The sequence below is a fragment of the Emys orbicularis genome, chromosome 2, assembly GCF_028017835.1.
Source record: "Emys orbicularis isolate rEmyOrb1 chromosome 2, rEmyOrb1.hap1, whole genome shotgun sequence".
Lineage (NCBI taxonomy): Eukaryota > Metazoa > Chordata > Testudines > Emydidae > Emys > Emys orbicularis.
This window is the reverse complement of record NC_088684.1, coordinates 3,393,144-3,411,854: the sequence shown is the minus strand read 5'-3', so window position 1 is coordinate 3,411,854 and position 18,711 is coordinate 3,393,144. Positions and strand designations below refer to the sequence as shown.

Here is an 18,711-nt window from a genome sequence, read left to right as displayed (position 1 = left end):
CTATCTGACTTCTAGCCTCGTCCTAGAAGCAGAGAAGGATTTGGTGATCTGCAGAATCAGGTCAAAAGGCCAGTGCACCTGTCCCCGCACAGCAGGGTCCTGTCCTAGCCTGCAGCCCCCACCCCCCCCCATCATCATCATCTTCACCCTTCGATGCTGCTTCTGCTTCTGTTCCTGGCTGGGGATCCCGCCCTGCTCTCCTGACTTGTGGGAGAAGTTCTGGAGGGTGGTCATGGCACAAATCCTGCCCCTCAGCAGAGACTGAGCTGAGCCCATCAAACTCATCTCGCTGGTGGCCTGGGATTGGAGCCCCAGTGCTTCCTTCAGAGCTGGGGAGACTCCGTGTCCAGCCTGGGCGCTGTTCTAGCGAGTCCCCGCCCCTGGCAGGCAGCCTCCCAACCCAGTTTAGGAGCATGTTTGGTGCATAAGACCCCCAGCTCCAGCGAGAACTCTGTAAGCGAGAGAGGCTCGGGCTGGATCTGGCTGTTGGCCAGCAGCAGAGGTCGGAGCCTGCCGTGGCCATGAGACCTGCGCAGACAGGGCCTGGAGCCCAGCTCCTGGATTAAAAACTCCTCTGTGCTCCCATCGGGGCAACGGCCCTGTGGTGCTTATAGCCCCGCCGTCCCCAGAGCATCACTGCGCCCGTAGTGCATTATCCTCCCCACCCCTGGGACACTGGGTAGGGCCATTACACCCATTGTACAGATGGGAACCTGAGGCACAGCGTGGTTGAGTGATTTGCCAAGGTCACACAGGGGGTGTGGTAAAGCAGAGAATCAAAGCCAGGTCTCTCTAATCACGGGACCAGCCTTCTCACAGATCACTGTTAGCCCTGTAGGCAAAGGAGGCAGCGTGGCCTAGCGGTTAAAGCACAGGACTCCTGGGTTCCATCCCCAGCTCCACCACTGACTGGCTGTAAATCCCTTCCTCTTTCCATGCCTCAGTTTCCCCCCCAATGATCCCAACCCCAGTGATATCACTGGGCGTGAGGGTAACATCTTCCCCTCGCCCCCCAAAAGGTGGGAGGGCAGGGACACACACACACACCATCCCTGGCAATGCCACAGCCTCCCTCCCCTGCCCCTGAGTTCAGAGCAAAGAGAAAAACCGCATCTCTATTTAGTGTGTTTGGGGTCAGGGGTCGGTCGGGCCTGATCAGGCCCATAGGAAGAACATGGCAGGGAAGAGCCGGAGGCGTGAAAGGCGTCTCCCACTGCAAGGTACCTGAGTGAGCCACTGCTCCTGCGTCCCGGAGCCTGGTAGCCCCCGGGCTGGGCACAAACAAGCTGCCCCAGCCAGTAGCATCCGCTGGAAGGGGGTGCTCAGCTCTGGCTTGCTGCTGCCCGGGGGGGCAGGGCGTGTGCCGCTCAGCCGGGTGAGGGTGGGTGAGGAGAGGGGAAGAGGAATATGTCTGAGGGAACATGGGTGAGTAGGCAGCGCTGTCTAGTGAATGAAGCACAAGGCTGGGGGTCAGGACTCCTGGGTTCTATCCCCAGCTTGGGGAGGGGAGTGGGGTAGAGTGGGGCTGGGGGACAGGACTCCTGGGTTCTCTCCCCAGCTCTGGGAGGGGAGTGGGGTTTAGTTGGGATAGAGCGGGGGGGCTGGGGGATAGGACTCCTGGGTTCTATTCCTGATTCTGCCACAGATTTTCTATGTGACCCTGAGCAAGTCCCTTCTCTTTTGTCTCTGTTCTCTCCTTCCCAGGGGATCTATATAGCCTCTCATGCTGCCCCTGGGGCACCCCTCTCCTCAGTAGGGTGGGACTCCTGTGCTCTATGGCGTGTGTTGGGCGTGCGGCTCCCTGATCCCCTTGTGCGATGGGGATCCAGCAATCCGTGCAAGGAGTTAGTGAGTCCCCAGTGCAGGCACCCACTGCCCCTCCCCATATCCATGCATCTCCCCTTCCCTATACACACCCATTACACACACACCCCTTCCCTAATCACACACTGCACACACCTGTTACACACACACACACCCCTTCCTTGATCATACACTGTCTGCACACACCTGTTACACGCACACACACACACCTTCCCTGATCACACATTGTCTGCACACACCTGTTACACATGCACACCCCTTCCCTAATCACACACTGTCTGCACACACCTGTTACACGCACACCCCTTCCCTAATCACACACTGCACACACCTGTTGCGCACACACACACACCCCTTCCTTGATCATACGCTGTCTGCACACAACCATTACACACACCCCTTCCCTGATCATACACCGTCTGCACACAACCGTTACACACACACTCCTTCCCTGATCATACACCGTCTGCACACACTCATGACACGCGTGTGCACACATCTCTGTTCATACACACATCACCCTTTCCACAGGCTCCCCTCCGCTGCACATACTGACTGTCCACCCCCCCTTCCCTGCACAGGGATGCCCCGCTCCATGCACACACCCGGCTCCCCACTGGGATCAGCCCCAGTTGCAGCCCAACAAGCCCTGCCAGCCCCCCCCCCCTCCCGCAGTGCTGTTGGGTGCCCCTCCCCCTGCCCGCTAATCCCTCCCGGAGAAGCCTGAGTCCCAAATCGCCTGCCCTGTAAGCAGCTTTGGAATTATTTGGAGCTCTTTAAATACGCCATGAAACCTGCTGTAAAGAGGCCTAAGCTGATAGCAACCCCCTGTGATGCCCCTGCAGCAGGGCTGCCTGGGAGTCATGCCCGCCAACCCCCCGCCCCCCAGCTGCCAGCCGTCCACGGCCCACAACTCCCCGCCCCAGCTGCCCGGGTGTCATGTTATCAACACCCCTCCTCCCAGCCGCCCAGGCATCGGGCCATCAACCCCCCAGCTGCCCGGGTGTCATGTTATGAATGGCCCCCCACCCTCCCTGCTGCCCCATGTCATGTCATCAACCGCCCACCCAGCTGTCACATCAACAAGCACCCCCACACCAAGTCTCTGTGTCGGGGGGAGGGTCCCTTTGGCTGGCGCTGCTCCATGGGGAGGAGACAACGCCGGGCTGGTGCAGCCTTTGCCCACTGGGCTAGTAGCCCAGATTCCCAGCCCCAGCCCAGCTGGTGGCCAGAGGCCGGGATCCCTGGAGCCAGGCAGTCTCTCTTCCTCGCCTCTTTGTGGGACGTCGTTTCGGATTCCTGGTCCCGTGGGGGAGTCTCTCCCTTGGCCACTGGAGCAGATGGTGTTTGGGTCTCGATCTCGCCCGTGTCCCGCTGCCTACGCGGGCGCTCCTCTCTGGACTGGGTGCCTCCCTGCCCGTCGCTGCGGGGAGCTGCTGCCAGCTCGCCCCTTCCACGCAGGGAGCCGGAGCCTCCGGCTTGTTGGCTTTGATTTGCTCTCCTCAGTGACTCGTCTGCTCTGGCCTCCTGAGTGTTTCAGGGCTGAGGGGGGTTGTTGGCCCTGCTGCCCGGGAGCTTGGAGTTAAGGTATCCGCCCGGGATGAGCGATGAGCTCCGGGATAGATTGTGTCCATGCGTGAATGCGCTATCTGATCCCCATCAGTTTCTAGTGGCTGTTTTAGCGGCTTTTCCTCAATTGCTGTGTGTTTGTGATGGGGGCCGGCTCCTCCGGTGGCTGGGGGGGGGGGGGGGGGGTTGGACACTCAGCTGGGCTTTTGTTTGTTTTATTTGGATTGGACCAATGTGGGTGCAGCGAGACAGTCCCTGCCCTGAAGAGCTCCCGGACTAATGGGAGGGTTTATCCTCCCCCGTTCAGATAGGGGGAGCTGAGGCGCAGAGCGCAAGTGATGTGCCCAAGGTCACATGGGAAGTCGGTGGCAGAGACAGGAATCGAATCCAGGCCTCCTGAATCCCAGCTCAGTGCCGTGGAAAAGCCATTTTGTGCCCCCCACCTTGGTCGCTCCCTGCCATCTGCCCAGCGTAGCCGTGAGTCGCCCAAGCGATGGGGCTCCCGGGGGGAGATGGCTGCACAGCCCAGGACGTCTCCTGGTCACCTACTTTCCCATTAGTCAGCCTCCGCTTTCCCTTTGCTCCATTTCATTCTTGTCCTCTCGTTAGACCCCCTTGTCGCCTCCTGACTGACTTCCTGGGGTAGTAGCAGGGGGAGCGTGAGTGCAGATGAGGTGCCGGGGGCTGCTGGCGATTTACCCTCTTCTCTGAGCAGGGCTGGATGGCACGGGGGGCGGGGGGATTAACGTCCCCAAACTCCACCCCCCCGCACACGCTCCACTGCATGGCTCCAGCCAGCACCTGCATCCATCTCCTGCAGCGTGTCTGCATGGGTCACTTCAGCGGCTCCCTACCAGGCAGCGGGAATCGGCCTCCCCTCCCCACCGTCTCTGAGTTGGACGGATGCTCCCAGCGCAGCAGCAGGATCATCCCTAGCTGGGCATCACAGGCAGCTCCCCGGGCCTGCGAGACTTCAGCAGCTTGGAGGCTGGCTTGCCTCCTCCGGGGAGCAGAGGGATGGCTGCCCACTCGCCCTCTCGGCTGCCATGGGCTCCAGATGGAATTTTAATCAAGCCGAGCGCGCTTTCTGCTTGTTATAGATTCCATAGATTCTAGGACTGGAAGGGACCTCGAGAGGTCATCGAGTCCAGTCCCCTGCCCGCATGGCAGGACCAAATACTGTCTAGACCATCCCTGATAGACATTTATCTAACCTACTCTTAAATATCTCCAGAGATGGAGATTCCACAACCTCCCTAGGCAATTTATTCCAGTGTTTAACCACCCTGACAGTTAGGAACTTTTTCCTAATGTCCAACCTAGACCTCCCTTGCTGCAGTTTAAGCCCATTGCTTCTTGTTCTATCCTCAGAGGCTAAGGTGAACAAGTTTTCTCCCTCCTCCTTATGACACCCTTTTAGATACCTGAAAGGGTATGCCTTAAAGGGACTGGAAGGCAATTACCGAAGTGCTGGAGCGAGCGTGAGCTCTGGATGAAGGCGGCCCGGGGCCAGGCAGACAGGGATCCCCTCCTTGGCCCAAATGATGCCTGCCCTTTAAATGGCATAAAACACAGCAGGTGGCACCTGCCCTGGCCTTTAATACGGGAGGTGCCGCCTGCTGGGACTACAGGGGCTAGCGGCAGTGCATGCTGGGAACTGTAGTCTCAGCCGGCCACCCGCTGTGCTGGTTCATTGTAGATCCCGGCCAGCCTGCCCCGGGCACCGTCAGCTCTGGCACCCATCCAGTCGGTGCTTCTGGGACGGTTCCAGAGGGGGCTGCACCGCTCCGAGCTGTGTATAGCGGGGCAGTGGGCACGGAGCGTGGTTCCCAGTGTAGTGTGGCATGGCATGGCTTGGCCTGGGGGTGGCCGGAGGGATAGCTCAGTGGTTTGAGCATTGCCCTGCTAAACCCAGCCTTGTGAGTTCAATCCTTGAGGGGGGCCACTTAGGGACCTGGGGTAAAAATCTATCTGGGGATTGGTCCTGCTCTGAGCAGGGGGTTGGACTAGATACCTCCTGAGGTCCCTTCCAACCCTGATCTTCTATGAGTCAGTCTGCAATTCAGTTGGGTCCAGTTTAGGAACAGCCCACCCAGCACGCAGAGCCAGGAGCCTGCAGGGTGCAGACAGCATTTGGACGGCTCCGCGGCAGGCTGGATTCTCTGCCCAGGTGACGGTCGGGGGCGTCTCTGTGATTAGCAGGCAGCGAGCGGTGTGTGGGGTGTTGAAAACAAGCATCTATTAGCCACGTGTAGATGCTTGGTGTGGGAATATCGACTCCCGGATTCGGCCTCTTTGCTCTGGTGACAGAGCATCGGACGGGGATCAGCAAATCGGCCGTTGCTCCTGCCCCGACCTGCTGTGCTGGACTCTTGCCCCGAGAATGGCTGGGGGAGGGGAACCGCCGGGTACAGACCTGACTGGGACCAGCCCATCACACCGGGACAGCCAGCGGCTTCACTGCCCTGTGACTAGCTGCACCTGTGCCAAAAGCCCTGCGCTCGGCTGGCCTGGCCCCGGCTCGCTGGGGCCTTAGGGGTGCACGCAGGAAACGGGGCGGGGCTGAAATGGGAATAAAGGGGGCTTTCTGCTGCGCACACACTGACCCGGGGTGTGACCCAGCCTGGGCTGCCCATTGGCACGGTTACAGGTCTCCCAAGTCCTTGACACAAGTCATGGCAAACAGTAACCAGCGGGGACTGAACCTGCAGCAGCATGGACCATGAACAGGGCCTGTGAGCATACCCAGCGTCCGCGTTTGGTGTCTCTGGGGTGGGCAGGGGCCTCTCTGTGACGGGCCCAGGACTCTGGTGGGTGCAATAAAACCTTACTTCTAGGCACTTCCATGGCCCCTTGCTCCGCTCCGCATGGGTTCATCCTCCCGGGGAGGTGAGGGCTCCCCTCTGTTTACACCGCTGCACACAGTAAGTGACTCTCCCAGGGTCACGCAGGGAGTCTGTGGCAGAGTCGGGAGTTGAACCCGGCTCTCCTGAGCCCTCCCGGGGCTATGCCCACGAGGCCGTGCGTCAGGACAGGAGGGGAGCCTGGCTCGGGGGTTAGTGCAGGGCTCGGCACCATGCTCCCTTCTGGGTCACAGGATCCAGTGCCCGGGGAGTCCTCACCATCTGAAGGCTGCTGAGTGAGCCAAGGACGTGGCCTCCCGTTGGCAGGGTCGGCACCGGGATGGAGAATCTCGGCAGAAAAAAGGCGAGGCTGGAACAGGCCGGGGAGAGCCCATCCACCCCGGGGGCAGCAGCTCGCACGGCCCCCGCCCCATGCTGCATTGCTGCGAGGGTCTTTTGTGGCAAGGGCCGGCCCAGCGCCTGTCTGCAGTGAGCAATCGCATCTCCATCCCCTGGGCTGGGGCGGGGGCTATCGGGGGGGCTAGGGAGGAGGGCGGGACTGCCCTGGTGTGAGCTCTCCGGGGGGCGGGGGGGGGGGGGTCGCTGGCATTCGGGGCTTTGCTTGATTGCTTGAGACGGGAGCCAAAGCCTCTAATGGGTTTAGGAGGCGCTGAGCTGTCTCTGCCTGTTCGGGGGTGGGGACGGGGGCAGTGAACTGGTGAGTGTGCCATTGTCCCTGGCCTGGCTTCGCCCGCGCAGAGCAGCTGGGCCCGAGCCTGGGGTCCGGTGGGCCAAGCGGGTCTCCCACCCTTGCCATAGCAGGAAAGACCTCGCTGCCTGGGAGCGTCTCCTGCTGCCCTGTCTCCATGAGGCCCTGGCACCTCGTGCCCATCTCCAGCCCAGGGGCCCCACCCTGCCACTTCCCCCTCACCTGTGGGGCGAAGCTGTGCCCCAAAGCATGTGGGAAAAGGAGACCCCCTTGCTGTGCTCCTGCCGGGCCGGCTCTGGGGCAGCACAGGGCTCTGCGGGGCCCCAGGGCCTGGGCCTAGTTAAGGGGATGCCCCTGGGGCAGATTTGTGGGTGTCGGGGGACAAATGGCCAGTGGTGGCCTGGTCCCGGGGCTCCTGGACGCCATTGTTGGCAGCGTTCTCCGAGGCAGCTTTCCTGGTCCCCATGGCCGTTCCAGAGGGGCAAGGGACCCCCCCCCCCGCATTGCTACTCCTTGGGGGGGGGGGGGGTCCACTGCTGTTCTGCCAGCGGCTGTGGAACTGGAAATCAGGTCTCCCCAGACAATGACAAATGAGTGAAAGCAGCTTGCGAATCCCCAGCAGACAGTTGGCGGTACCCCACCCCCGCGCCCCCAGCTCTGCGGGACAGGTCGCAGGGGAGGCAGGGAGAGACCTGAGCCTGGCAGGGAGCCCGCCCACTCCAGGGGTGGGATCAGCGCTGGGCCCTTCCTCAGAGCTCGGCGGGATGTCCCAGGCACCAGAGGGGTCAGGGAGGGGGAGCTTCTGCTCTGGAGGCCAGCACCCAAGCCGCTGGAGCGTCTCTCTCCCGCCTGCCAAGAGAGGGGCTTGCAAAGTTGGGGGATAACCGCCTGGGGACTGGCAAGGGGTGCAGCCCCCCCACCTCGTCTAATAACACTGGTCTACAATTTTTGAGAAGTCGTCTGCTTCAGAGAGAAAATGTGCTATTTATTATGTATTTTGATGTGCTGAATTCAAATATGACAATTAAAACAACTGATTGGCTACTGTTTCTAAGATATTTAAGTTTTTACATTTTATGTCTATGTATATTGTGTAGATAGTAGAGTTTTAATCATAAATTGTAAACCTAGGTCTTTTCATGTGTTTATGGTTGCTTTACATGATAATATTTCACCTGTCCTGTTTATGTAACACTTTAAAAATCAGCAAAAGGGGTATATAAATAAAATGTATTATGAAACAAAAGGCAAAAAACTATTCTGTACATAGTTTAGTCCTATTCAGTGTCTACTCGGCGCTTCTTGGCTTGTCTCTTGGATTCATTAAATGGAGCATCTCTTGTCACTGTCCAGCAATAGTCTGCAAGCATTGATTGGCTCCATTTGCCCTGATAGCGTTTCTCCATTGTTGCAATGTCCTGGTGAAATCGCTCGCCGTGCTCGTCGCTCACTGCTCCGCAGTTCGGTGGAAAAAAATCTTGATGAGAGTGCAAAAAATGTATCTTTAGTGACATGTTGCAACCAAGGCTTTTGTATGCCTTGAGGAGGTTTTCCACCAACAACCTGTAGTTGTCTGCCTTGTTGTTTCCGAGAAAATTTATTGCCACTAACTGGAAGGCTTTCCATGCCGTCTTTTCCTTGCCACGCAGTGCATGGTCAAATGCATCATCTCGAAGAAGTTCACGAATCTGAGGACCAACAAAGACACCTTCCTTTATCTTAGCTTCACTTAACCTTGGAAATTTTCCATGGAGGTACTTGAAAGCTGCTCGTGTTTTGTCAATGGCCTTGACAAAGTTCTTCATCAGACCCAGCTTGATGTGTAAGGGTGGTAACAAAATCTTCCTTGATTCAACAAGTGGTGGATGCTGAACACTTTTCCTCCCAGGCTCCAATGACTGTCGGAGTGGCCAATCTTTCTTGATGTAGTGGGAATCTCTTGCACGACTATCCCATTCGCAGAGAAAACAGCAGTACTTTGTGTATCCAGTCTGCAGACCAAGCAAGAGAGCAACAACCTTCAAATCACCACAAAGCTGCCACTGATGTTGGTCATAGTTTATGCACCTCAAAAGTTGTTTCATGTTGTCATAGGTTTCCTTCATATGGACTGCATGACCAACTGGAATTGATGGCAAAACATTGCCATTATGCAGTAAAACAGCTTTAAGACTCGTCTTCGATGAATCAATGAACAGTCTCCACTCATCTGGATCGTGAACGATGTTGAGGGCTGCCATCACACCATCGATGTTGTTGCAGGCTACAAGATCACCTTCCATGAAGAAGAATGGGACAAGATCCTTTTGACGGTCACGGAACATGGAAACCCTAACATCACCTGCCAGGAGATTCCACTGCTGTAGTCTGGAGCCCAACAGCTCTGCCTTACTCTTGGGTAGTTCCAAATCCCTGACAAGGTCATTCAGTTCACCTTGTGTTATGAGGTGTGGTTCAGAGGAGGAGGATGGGAGAAAATGTGGGTCCTGTGACATTGATGGTTGAGGACCAGAAGTTTCATCCTCTTCCTCTTCCTCGTCTGACTCAAGTGAGAATGATTCTGGTGCATCAGGAACCGGCAGTCCTTCTCCGTGGGGTACTGGGCGTATAGCTGATGGAATGTTTGGATAATGCACAGTCCACTTTTTCTTCTTTGACACACCTTTCCCAACTGGAGGCACCATGCAGAAGTAACAATTGCTGGTATGATCTGTTGGCTCTCTCCAAATCATTGGCACTGCAAAAGGCATAGATTTCCTTTTCCTGTTCAACCACTGGCGAAGATTTGTTGCACAAGTGTTGCAGCATATGTGTGGGGCCCACCTCTTGTCCTGATCTCCAATTTTGCAGCCAAAATAAAGGTGATAGGCTTTCTTAACCATAGTGGTTATACTGCGCTTTTGTGATGCAAAAGTCACTTCACCACAAACATAGCAGAAGTTATCTGCACTGTTCACACAAGTACGAGGCATCTCTGCTCACTTTGGCTAAACAGAAATGTGTCCCTTTGCAAAATCAAACACTGACAAATAAGAGAGCACGACACTGTATGATTTCTAGAGCTGATATAGGGCAATTTGTTCAGCAGAGTGATGTAAGCTTCGTTATGATTGCATCATCCATGACTTCTAGGAATAACATGATGCAATTCATATCATGTATGACGCAATACCAGCTTCAGATTGCATCATTCATTGTTTTGCCTAAAAAGCAAGTACTGTCCAAACCCAGTCATAGATTTATTCATAGATCCAGTCAAAGATGTATTTTAGTCATTTCTGGTTTAAATTGAGATCCCTTCCCTTTATAACTCACTTATCCTCCGCCATTCCCAAGTCAAGGGTCGTATATACTGACCCAATAGCATATCTTGAAAACTAGAGCCAATCAACAATTTTAAGCATCATTTTCGTTCTCAGTGACCCAGAATTAGTAAAGTTTGACTACATTTATGTCAGAAGCATTTTGGCTGTAGAGCAGTGTAAGAGCTATGTCCCTTTAACACAACACCTTGGGGAATGCGGTGTCACTGCTCCCCCATCACTCACCCCCCACCACCCTGTCCCAGCCGGCCGCCTACAGCGCCTCCTCCAGGCTGCCAGACGCAGCCCTGCCCGGAGCCGCTCTGCAGGGCCTGGCATTTGCCCTGCATTAGGCGCAGCCAGGGAGGGGCCTTCCCCACGGAGCCTCAGCCAGGCCGACTGCTCCTTCTGGGCTGTAGGAGCCCCAGTCTGGTTTGGGGATGGATGGGTAGGACTCACATGTGAGCGTCGCCTTCTGGTGGCTGGACCTGTGTACAGGAGCAGGGACCTACCGCTGGGGCTGGGCCGAGGAAGACCTCCCCTGGCTCAGCGGGCAAGCACGTTGTTTGGGGCCAGGGCACCTGGTTCTAGCCCCGGCTCCGCAGGCGCGGTGGGGTTTGGGGCAGGGGATCTGTTCTGCGTTGGCGATATTCAGCCCCCGCTCTCTGTCTCTTTGCCAGCTGGTCTAAAATGGCCCTGCTTGTCTCGTCCCTCCTCCTCCTGGCCCTGCTGGCGCTCAGGACCAATGGCTGCCCCACCACTTGCCGCTGCTACAGCATGACCGTGGAGTGTGGCTCCCTCGGCCTCAAGGAGATCCCGGCCAGCATCCACCCCTCCACCCAGGTACGGCTGGGCACCCCCAGGCCCACCCAGTTTCATGTTGGCATCCATCCAGCAGGCACCCTTGGGAGGGGGGAGGCTCATTATCCCCTTCTACAGAGAGGGAAACTGAGACATGGGACAGGACCAGCCCAAGGTCAGGGATAGAACCCAGGCACCCATTATTATTATGGTAGTGCTAGGCGCTGTACAGACAGAATAAAAAGTCAGTCCCTGCCCAGGTTAAGTACAGGGCAAGAGACAACAGCTGGCTACAGGTAGGGGAGAACAAGGATACGATACTGGTTCATGGCAGGCAGTTGTCTCAACACACCCGCAGCCGAAGACAGCAGCTCATGTTGGATGCGCTAGAGAAGGGAGAGCCGGGGGAGGGATCCAAAGAGAGGGGGCCACGTGGTCAAAGGGGCCGGCTGGGAGAATGGTCTTTGCAGCCGAATGGAGAGGAGCGGGGAAGATTGCATTTGTCGGGGCTAGAGAGAAGGATGGTCCCCTGATGGAGATGCTGAGAGCCGGGGCGAGGGTTTGAGCGGTGTGGATGGAGAGGAAAGGCTGGATCGTAGTGATGTTGTGCATAGCAAGGACTGGTCTACACGTAAAAATTAACTCGACTTAGCTACAGCGCTTAGGACTGGGGAAAATGTCATGCCCTGAGCACCTAACTCCTGGTGTAGACTCCACGGGGACTGGGTCAGAAGGGGCCGTCGGCAGTAACCGCTCCATCCTGTCCACTAGGTGAACCGGGCAGCAGGCCCCTCGCCAGCCTGCAGCCACCGAACGAGGCTAGAGAAACCAGGAGAGAGGAAGGAAAGGCCAGTGCTGTGATAAGCCTCAGTGCATTCTGTGTAAACCCCCATGTGCACTGGGTACCCGACCCCTGAGCAGATGCCCTAGTGACAGAGCTACTGGGGCTTTATCCCTGCCCGGGCTGGTATGGGAGACCCTTGGCCAAGGCCTGGCATGTGGGGGAGGGAGGTTCTGTCAGTGCTGCGTTACTCCAGGGGGAGATGCATCTGTTTCTCATCATAGGGCAGGGAGGTTGCGGGGGGCTGGGGAGGGCAGTGCCCCCCTGGGGGGTGGAGCCAGGGCATTGCTCTCACCCCGTGTCCCCTCCGCAGACCGTCTTCCTGCAGGATAACAGCATCACGCAGATCCACCAGCAAGACCTGGTGGCGCTGCGGGGCCTGCACTATCTCTACATGCAAAACAACACCATCTCGGCGCTGGAGCCGGGCGCCTTCCGCAGCCAGCAGCGCCTGCTGGAGCTGGCCCTCACCGGCAACCGCATCCACCTCCTCAACAGCAGCATCTTCAAGGGCCTGGAGCACCTGCGCGTCCTCTACCTGGCTGGCAACCAGATCACCAAGCTGCTGGATTTCACCTTCTGCCACCTGCAGGTGAGAGGGGGAGGCAGGTGCTCCGCTCCTGGGATGAGGCCGGGGGAAGGAGCCCCGGCTTGCCTGGGCAGCCTGGAGCAGTCACCAAGGGGGCTGCATGCGGTGCCAGGGCTCATTCCAGCCCGAGGGGGCTTGTAAGGGAGCCATGTGGCTGTGGATGGAGGGGCTATTACCTTCCCCTAGGGCGGGGTCATCTGGATTCCCTGCCCAACCCGCCCATGCCCACATGCAATGGACGTGCGCGTATCTAGGGGATTGCCCTGGGTTTTGTCGGCGCTGCTTCCAGTGCCAAGCGGAGACCCCGCTGCCCGGCCTCAGACTGCGGCTGGCTGCAGCTCCCGCGCCTGTCCAGCCACTGGACACAACACACGAGGGGCTGGAATGGCCTGAGAAACGGATGTGAGGCTGGAAGCCCGGATTCCCCCACCCCGTAACGCGGGAATCATGTTCCCCCATCTCCCAGGGGACGGTACGTGGAAAGAGCTGAAACTGGGGGGTCTCTTGTGGCTCGCAGCGTGAAGGGCAGCGGCTTGCGGCATTCTGGATGGGTGTGGGGGGGGGAATGTGTATGCGAGTCGGGGTGGGAACCGGCGGGCGTACGTCAGCCTTTGTACGTGGCGGTGTGTTTGATGGGGGGGTCTCGGGGCGTGGATGTGTGCACCGTGACATGTGCCTGCGCGGGTTTGCACGCGTGTGCGCATGTCAGGCGTGTCGGGCCGTGTCTGCTGGCGGGTGTCAGCCCCGCTGGCCTAGCCCAGCGCTCTCCAGCGGCCGTTGCAGGCGACCCTCCCTCCCCGCACTCCGTTGCAGAGGCTGCAGGAGCTGCACCTGCAGGAGAACAGCATCGAGACACTGGAGGAGCAGGCGCTGGCGGGGCTCTCCTCCCTCGCCCTGCTCGACCTCAGCAAGAACAACCTGCGCACCATCAGCCGCGCCGCCCTGCGCCCCCTCATCAGCCTGCAGGTGCTGAGGCTGACAGGTAACGGCCCGCCCACCTGTGCCAGGGCTCCTGGCTGCTGGAGCGCCACCTGCAGGTCAGGTGGGGCGGGAGGGAATCTGCTGGTCTTGTTGCTTGGCAGGACCAAGGGCTCCCTCTGGAAAGTCCAATAATAATCTGTGACCTGGCCCTGACCCTGGCTGGACCCCCCCCTCAGCATTCAGGGTGTGGGGGCCCAGGCAGCTATCTGGCCTGGATGCCACGAAGCAGAGCAGGGAGCTGGCAGAGAGAGCCAAGGCTCTGCGCCGGGAGTGGGGCTGCAGGCTGCTGAGCGGGACCTCTTCCCCCTCTCCCCCCTGGCACAGCAGATGGGGCCCTGGCTCGGGCAGCGAGGCCTGGGGAATTAGCTGCCATGGGGCTGCCCCCTGCTGTTCAGGGGGGATAGAGGGTGCTGACTGGTCCCCCAGGATACTCCCCCAGCGATGGTGTCGTTCAACGTCTCTGAGAGGCAGCGGATCTAGCAGTTAGCACCCGGGGCGGGGAGTCGAGAGACCTGGGTTTGATTCCCGGCTCTGCACACGCGCCCTGTTGGACCCTGAGTCACCCCCCGGCAGTGCAGCGGGGACGATAGCGCTGGGGTGTGGAGGCTGAGGTGCCGAAGCTCCCTCAGAGCATGACGTGCTGGAGAGGGGCGAGGCGTAACCAGCCTGCCCCCGTGGGAGATCGGTCGCCCCTCAGCCCCCCTCACCTGTTCTCAGGCCATGAGCCCCTCCCCCCCCCATGGCTCTCCCTGCAGGGAAACTCCCCCAGCTTCAGCCAGACTTTCCTTCGACTGACTTTTAGCCCATTCCCCCGAGCTACCCGCCCCGGCTCCCTGGAGCTGTGGCTGGAGCTGCCTCTTCGTCAGCCGGCCCCTTCGTTGGCTTGGGGTGGGGGTCAGGTGGCTGGACACCGTCCCGACTGACCCAGCTTCTCTTGGCAGAAAACCCCTGGCGATGTGACTGCGCCCTGCACTGGCTCGGTGCCTGGATCAAGGAGGAAGGGCAGCGTCTCCTCAGCTCGCTGGACAAGAAGATTGTGTGCTCGGAGCCCCCCCGCTTGGCCTACCAGAGCCTGCTGGACATCTCTGGGAACAGCCTGATCTGCATCCCGCCTGTGGTGCAGGTGGAGCCGCTGGAGGTGACGGCCCGGCTTGGGGACGACCTGCGGGTCTCCTGCCAGGCCTCCGGCTACCCGCAGCCGCTGGTGAGCTGGCGGAAGGTGGCCCACGTGCGGGCAGGCCCCGCCACGGTGAGCGCCAGGCCGCTGGGTGGGAGGGCGGAGCTGCGCGAGCGCAGCGGCGGGGAGCGCTTCGACTCGGACACGGGCAGTGGAATGCTCTTCCTCAACAACATCACGGTGGCCCACGCCGGCAAGTACGCGTGCGAGGCCTCCAACCCGGGCGGCACGGCCCGCGTGCTCTTCCACCTCACGGTCAACCTCTCCCAGCAGCAGCCGCTGCCGCCGCCGCGCGCCTACCCAGCCTCCGTGGACGTCAGCCAGGAGCCCCTCTACGACATGGAGAGCATGGACTTCAACGCCCTGAGCATGGCCACGCAGACGGCCATCGCCGTAGGGATCTCGCTGCTGGCCCTCGTCGCCCTGCTCCTCATCGTCATGATCTACCGGAAGCACCGCAAGCGGAAAAAGGCCAAGAAGGAGGAGAACATCCTCTACGTCAACGACTACTCGGACGGGCCCACCACCTTCGCCCAGCTGGAGGAGTACCGCGACGAGCGGGGCCACGAGATGTTCGTCATCGACCGCACCAAGCCGCTCTTCGCCACTTACAAGGACCCCGAGGGGCTGGCCGGGGCCTTCCCGGGGCTTCCGGAGCCGCTGCAGGACCAGGCCACGCAGACCCTGGAGGGGGAGGAGGAGGGCGAGCGGGAGGCCAGCGAACTGTTTGTCAATCAGGGACTCGCGTTCCAGCCGCAGATCGCCTACGAGATCCACTGCTGAGGCACCATGGGAAGATGGGGGCGTTAGGGCAGGGCAATGGGACAGACCCCCCCCCGTCCCCACTCCAGTGTGGATGTGACCCCGACCGTTCTCCTGCGTCCCTGTGGCTGTGATAGCTCTGCCCCGCTGTGATTTAGGGCGCGTAGAGAGGGAGCCGGGTCTGCCCTGGTGGAGCTGCCTGGGCATCACCAGCACCGGGCATGGTTGGTTCCCAGGGGTGGGGGGGGCTAGACAGGCCGTCTGCCCAGCCAGACGGCTGCATCGCAGGGTGACCCTCATTTGCTCCCGGACTCCCCTGCACGGCTAGAGACACTGTGAAGCCACCTAGGGCCCCCAGGGCGTTGCCGGCCAGGCCAAGGGAGGGAAACATCTCCCAGAGCTGAAAGAATCGCCGGGGGCGGGGGAGGGGGTGTTTTTTAACGAAAGAAATAAAATTGCGTCACTGTCAGGAGAAATGGAAAAGCGCCATATTTGTAGGACCTACAAAACCCAGCCTGGCTCTATGGGCACCCACACGCGCTCCCGTCCGTTCAGCCCTGTAGGCCGGACGGTTTCCACAGGCGCGTGGCGGCCAGAGCTGGGGGTTGGTGCGCCTGGGCCAGCCCTTTCTGTTACCCTCTGCCGGGAGTGGACCCCCGTCACTTCCAAGCCACCCGGCCTGGGCAGAGCCTCGTGGCTAGTTCTAGCCCTGGGGCGTCCTCCTGGGCTTAGATCCCCTTCCCTGGGCCGCCTGAGCCCTCCCATGTCCCCCGTTGCTCACACGTACCCCAGAACCCCAGCTCGGCTGGGGGCTCTCTTTGCTTCCTTGTTCTGGCCCCAAGGTCAGGCCCCCGGCTGAGCCCAGGAGTTTCTTAGCCGCCGTGACTGTGTGGTGGGGCAAACAGATCTTTGAAAACCGAATTCCCTGCCACCGTCTGGCTCCTGGGAGCCCTGCTCACGTGGGTGATGGCTCCTGCCCCACGATCACACTGTGACGTTCCTGCTTCTCTCCCTCCCCCCCCCGACTGCCCCCTGTCTAGAAAGCCCCCCCGTGGCTGGGAGACGGTCAAAGCAGGTGGCCTCAGCCTGCAGTGGTGACGGCTCTCGCCGGCTTTCCCCGGACAGGCCCTCAGGCTGGAGTGGAGAACAACAATATTTCCACAGCCAGCGCCCCCAGTTCATGCTCGGGGACAGACGCGCCCCACCCAGCCGTGGGAGTGCAGGGAGGTCGCAGAAGGAGCAGTGGGCACACAGCATGGGGCTAGGGTGATCAGACAGCAAGTGTGAAAAATCGGGACAGGGGGTTGGGGGTAATAGGAGCCTATATAAGAAAAAGACCCAAAAATCGGGACTGTCCCTATAAAATCGGGACATCTGGTCACCCTACATGGGGCAGACAGACAGCGCCGTCCCTAGCCATTTGGCTGTGTGAGGCCCCAGGCCTCCCCCCCCAGGATCTGGGAGGCAGGAGCTGTGGGGGGCCACTTTTGGGGGCCCCATAGGCCCAGAGTGGCCCGGGGGATTAGCGGGGAGCCGGGAGCAGCCCGCTCTGCTTCCCTCACGCCGGCCCCAGCTGTGTCGCTCGGGGGAGGGGGCTTGGGGGAAGGGATCCCCCCCGCACTCACCTGCAGCGGTGGGAAGCGGAGCAGCCCGGCCCCAGCCCGCTCCACTCTGCCAGCTCCCAGCCATGGCGCTCCACTTCCCCTCGCCGGTGAGAGCCCGGGGTGGTCCTTTCCCCAACCCGAGCGACATGGCCGGGGCCGGGGCAAGGGAAGTGGAACGGGCTGGGGCCGCGTCTCTCCGCTTCCCGCCGCCGGTGAGAGCCCGGGGCGGTCCTTTCTCCAACCTGAGCGACATGGCCGGGGCCGGGGCAAGGGAAGTGGAACGGGCTGGGGCTGCGTCTCTCCGCTTCCCGCCGCCGGTGAGTGTGGGGAGCGTCCTTTCCCTGCACTCACCAGTGGCGGGAAGTGGAGTGCCGCGGCTGGGAGCTGGCGGAGTAGAGCAGACTGGAGCCGAGTTGCTCCGCTTCCCACCGCTGCCGGTGAGTGCGGGGTCGCTGGGGGAAGAGGTGGAATGGGCGCGGGCCATGTGCGGAGCAGGGGGGAAGGGTAAGAGGTGGGGCGGAGGGAGTTGTCTGGGGCCCCACACCCCCCTAGGGAGGGCGCTGCCCCTTGTAGGGGGGGCCGGCTGGCCGAGGGATAGGGCTGGTCACCGGGGCTGGGGCTGCGGCGTATGCAGCACACAGCTGCCTAGGGCAATTGCCGCAGATTTCATGGTGCCCTAGGTAGCTGCGTATGCCGCATATGCCTAAGGACGGCCCTGCAGACAGACGCTGCGTCGCCGTTTCCAAGCAGGTCTCACAAACAGCTGCGAATGCAAAACCAAAAAGGGCCCAATACACTCGCCAGGGACGGTGGCTGGCGGGGCCGGCAGCAGCTGCTCTGTTGCGCCAGTGTCGGGCTAGCTGGGCAGCGTGGCCCCCAGCTCTCGTGTGCTGGGGGGGGGGGTGCCCAGGTGGGAAGGCTCAGACCTGGGGGGTCCCCATATTGGGGCACCATCCTGCCATTGATGGGCTTGGAGGGCGAGCGGCACCTTGCAGGATCGGGCCCTGTGTTTGTCTCTGAGCTGGGCAGAGGAAAGGGGCCTTTGAACCCCTCCTGTGTGTGGCCACACCCCTTTCTGAGGGCAGCAGCCAATCACAGCCCAGCCAAGCTTGAGCGACCCAGCTGGGAAATGAACTTGCAGTGGTTGCCCCCTCCCCCACCCGTCCTGACCGTACCAGGAATGCGCCTTTTGGTCCAGGATTTGATGGGGTTTGGCTTGGTGGGAGCAGGCACTGAGGAGGAGAGGCCTTGCTGCGTTCTACACGCCCTGGCTGGATCACTGCACGCTTCTGCAGCATCTGGTTAACCTGTGCAACTCCCTACTGCAGGGTGCTGGTGAGGCAGGTGGCTCATTGAGACTCTACACCCTGATGCAGATGTTTATCTATGTACAAAAACCTTCTCCACTGCCCCCCACGCTCCAGGCCATAAAGGGAGCCAGGGCCAGGGAGGAAGTGCCCTTCCCACACCCCCAGGTAGATATGGCATAGTAACATGCATTGCGGGGGCTTACATCTTCCTTGGAAGCCTCTGACATTGGTGCCGACTGTGAGATGATGGGGCGGGCATGACAGCCCACCCTTCTGAACAGCCCTGCTCAGACAGGGCGGGGGGGGACAGAGGCGCGGAGCTGGGCGCAGCTGCACACTCAATGCCCTGCAGCCCTGTCTCCTCACTAGCCCTACCAGGGGCCTCCCAGGGTACGTCCA

General features: G+C 60.1%; 1 protein-coding gene across 1 annotated transcript; it reads left to right on the top strand.

Annotated features, from left to right (window-relative positions):
- The first annotated feature begins 10,931 nt into the window (after window positions 1-10,931).
- On the top strand, window positions 10,932-15,419 carry LRRC24 (leucine rich repeat containing 24). The gene is made up of 4 exons (XM_065400212.1): window positions 10,932-11,090; window positions 12,203-12,481; window positions 13,292-13,460; window positions 14,401-15,419. The coding sequence occupies exons 1-4, from the start codon at window positions 10,938-10,940 to the stop codon at window positions 15,417-15,419; spliced, it is 1,620 nt and encodes a 539-aa protein (XP_065256284.1). The 5' UTR covers window positions 10,932-10,937.
- Window positions 15,420-18,711: the final 3,292 nt, after the last annotated feature.

What these genes read in the sequence shown, in the direction of transcription:
- LRRC24 (XM_065400212.1), top strand. Translation starts at nt 10,938, where the DNA reads ATGGCCCTGCTTGTCTCGTCCCTCCTCCTCCTGGCCCTGCTGGCGCTC. An exon ending in TCACCTTCTGCCACCTGCAG is followed by an intron (nt 12,482 to 13,291) that starts GTGAGAGGGGGA and finishes ACTCCGTTGCAG; the next exon opens with AGGCTGCAGGAGCTGCACCT. An exon ending in GCAGGTGCTGAGGCTGACAG is followed by an intron (nt 13,461 to 14,400) that starts GTAACGGCCCGC and finishes TTCTCTTGGCAG; the next exon opens with AAAACCCCTGGCGATGTGAC.